We start from the raw sequence: 3,489 nt of genomic DNA on the forward strand, positions 1-3,489 counted from the left end.
TATTTATAATGCCGACATTTAAAATAAAAACCGAAGGCAGAAATTTGATCGAAAAGGGAATTTTTCTATTATTAAAAAAACACGACGCCATTTTTTTTTAACATAATAGTAGCCTAATTTTTCATATTCGGATCAATACACCTGGCTATTATAGAAATGTTATTGATGAGACAGTTTGTCGGACAACAAACGATTAGTTTTATTCTCAGTGGTGGTCGATTCAGTACGTACAGCCCATGCATTACTCTCATAATGATGAAAAAATGACATGCCGACATTTGTCGCCTTTCGCTTGATTTATGAATGCGTGGAAATTGGCTCAATAGCATGCCAGTTTGTACAGTTTTAGTGTGTGACAATGCAGATGTTGATAACGAAATGATAAAGCATCAACAAAAACTACTGACTTAGCTCACTAGACTGGGCTACTTTTATACGGCGTTTATGCATTAATAAATACAAAAGCAATGTGGATGATGAAAGCGGTTCGTCATGTTCGTCATGAAAAAAGGCCGTCATATTAGCTAATTAAAGCCGACAATTTTTTATTATTTGGCATCATCTTATCAGTAGGCTATATTAACTTAGACCTACAATTATTCGTTAGCTTTAGGTTAATATAAAAGCTATGCGATTAATTGGCTTGTGCAATAAAAATCAAGTAGGCCTAACACAATTTATTTATGAAACGATTTCTGGTGTAGTACATGCATATAGGCTACCGATTAGCCTACACACATGGGTGGTTCACGGGTGTTTTTTTCCTCCCTAATTCAGATTTGAAGTACACGCGCGCGCGCATCACCCGGGGCCCCTGCGGCTCCTGTCTGAGCTTCTCTTTAGTGCGTTTGAGTGGCAGTTAGTGAAACGTCATTGGCTCTTCAGAGGGGCAGAGCCACGCCAATCACTCACATCCAGCTCCGGCAATAAGAGCCAGTGTGTGAGGCGCGCGCTTATTCGCTCTTGCACTACTGTTACTACTGTTGGGCTACTGGACACGATAAAGGAGCCTGTCGTGCTATTGCGCAGTTGTAGCTATTTATAAAGTTCGCGGTCTCGTTGACCGTTCGCATTTATGCAAACAATTTTCTAATTTCGTATGTGGAATAGGCTACGACATGATTTGTATTCTGTAGCGTTTGGACATCTCCGACAGCGCGCGGAGGTAAGAAAAACACAAACTTTTTTCGTCTCCGATTCCGTCTGAAAATTATGTGTTTTTGTTTAGATTTAGACATTTCTGACTAAGTGACTTTTGTTCTCGGCGTAAAAAAGAGGCATACAAACGTGTGGAGATACATTTTCTAGCCTACTTGTGTGTATAGCCTATTTTTTATTGCAATTTTTTTTATTATTAGGCTATTATAATAATAATCATTATTATTATTGGGATATAAGAGTGGGCTATTATATGATACATTTACATGATCTAAAATCTAAAATAGCGATGTACCGTATTCTGTATGGACAGGCGAACGTTGAAGCCGACAGAACATTCTACGGGGAAATCTGCCTGAACTCTCTGTAAATGTTGTTTTATTTTCGCATATTATTACAGTGATCAAACAATTTTTTTTAAAGTATTACACAGCATTAAAATCACTTTTTCCTTTTGATAATTTTAACAACAGCAAAAAGTGTTCATGTTTCAATAAATATATGATAATTATCGTATAATTATCAGTCGCACTGATACAGTCGCACTGATTTAGTTCTTTAAAATATTTTTTTTGAAGTAAACATATATTTCTTTTCCTTTAATTTGCGATATTGTTCAGCATCTTCGTCATTTTCTCTCGTTCTTTAAATTAGTTTTTATTTCACGCGCATGACATTCTGATCTACATACATTGTCTGACATGTGAAAAAGCTTTAGGCTATAGGGATTCGGCAAGTTGTTTAATAATAATACATTTTTTTTTAGTGAAATAAAATTCTGGTTTCTATTTAATAACGTTGCCACATTTGATAAAAGGTTTAAATTAAAGGGATAGTTCACCCAACAATAATGTATTTATCCTCAGGTTGTTCCAAACCTGTATGAATTTCTTTCTTCTGCTGAACACAAAAGAAGATATTTTGAATAGGGTACCCAAACAGTTTATGGACCCCATTGGCTTCATTAGTTTCATTAGTCAATTTTGTGTTCAACAGAAATTCATACAGGTTTGATTTTAAATGATAAATGATTTTTGCATGAGCTATCCCTTTAATGCATCTGAATCTTTTTTTCTTGAATTCTTTTACTCATTTTTTTCATTGCTAAATTAACCTTTTAAAATATGTTTGCAGACAAACATCTCCAGTCACTGGTCTCCAAGGAATGGAAAAGAGTCTTCTGCCTAGACCAAAAGACGTTGTGATGGCCACCCCACCGAGTTCATTTCAGCAGGAGCCCCTCACGCCTCCAAGATCCTCCCTTAAGCCCAACCAAGTTGGGCAAGTCATCCTCTACGGGGTGCCTATTGTCTCGCTGGTAATTGACAATCAAGAGCGGTTATGCCTGGCTCAGATATCCAACACCCTGTTAAAGAACTACAGCTACAATGAGATCCACAATCGTCGAGTGGCTCTGGGCATCACCTGTGTGCAGTGCACCCCGGTCCAGCTCGAGATCCTCCGGCGGGCGGGCGCCATGCCCATTTCCTCCCGCCGCTGTGGCATGATCACCAAACGGGAGGCAGAGCGACTTTGCAAGTCTTTCCTGGGTGAGAATTCGCCACCCAAGCTGCCAGACAACTTTGCGTTCGACGTGATGCATGAATGTGCTTGGGGCTGCCGGGGAAGTTTCATCCCAGCGCGCTACAACAGCTCCAGGGCCAAATGCATCAAGTGCTCCTACTGTAATATGTACTTCTCCCCTAACAAATTCATCTTCCACTCACACCGCACACCTGAGGCCAAGTACACGCAGCCAGACGCTGCCAACTTCAACTCCTGGCGTCGGCACCTTAAACTGACAGACAAAACACCACAGGAGGACCTGATGTTTGCCTGGGAGGATGTAAAAGCCATGTTCAACGGAGGAAGTCGCAAGAGGGCACTTCCTTCCTCGAACTGCTCGTCCATGGGTTCTGTCAAGGCTGTAAACTCGGTTCTGCCCCACATGATTTCTCCGGAGTTAGCCCAGAAGAGGGGCCGGTATGAGGACGATGATGATTTGGACAGCAACAGCCTCTCGCCTCGAAAAGCCCCCCGCAGTTACCCGGTCATTCCGGTCCCGAGCAAAGGTTTCGGGATGTTGCAGAAGTTCCCAACAACTTCACTATTCCCCAGCCCCTACACCTTCCCCGCATTCGGCCTGTGCCCACAGAAGAAGGACGACAGCGAGGCAACCAATGGACAGAAAAACAGTGGCCTCTCAGGGCTTCTTTGGCCCGGCCGCAAGGACACTTTTTACCCGCCCTTCTGCATGTTCTGGCCCCCGAGGGCAACCGGGGGCATTCCGGTACCCACTTATCTGCAACCCCAACCCAATGCCCTTTCCTC

At 42.0% G+C, this 3,489-nt stretch overlaps 1 protein-coding gene across 1 annotated transcript in view; it reads left to right on the forward strand.

Moving 5' to 3' along the window:
• The first annotated feature begins 955 nt into the window (after positions 1–955).
• skor2 (SKI family transcriptional corepressor 2) overlaps positions 956–3,489 on the forward strand; it is an 11,353-nt gene continuing 8,819 nt past the window's right edge. Inside the window, exons 1-2 of the mRNA XM_079804427.1 lie at positions 956–1,165; positions 2,293–3,489. The exon at positions 2,293–3,489 is cut by the window's right edge and continues 619 nt beyond it. Coding sequence (XP_079660553.1) covers positions 2,324–3,489 — 1,166 coding nt within the window. The 5' untranslated portion in view covers positions 956–1,165; positions 2,293–2,323. The remainder of the gene's footprint in view (positions 1,166–2,292) is intronic.

The sequence above is a fragment of the Gobio gobio genome (genome assembly GCF_949357685.1).
Source record: "Gobio gobio genome assembly, chromosome: 22".
In the NCBI taxonomy this organism is placed as follows: domain Eukaryota; kingdom Metazoa; phylum Chordata; class Actinopteri; order Cypriniformes; family Gobionidae; genus Gobio; species Gobio gobio.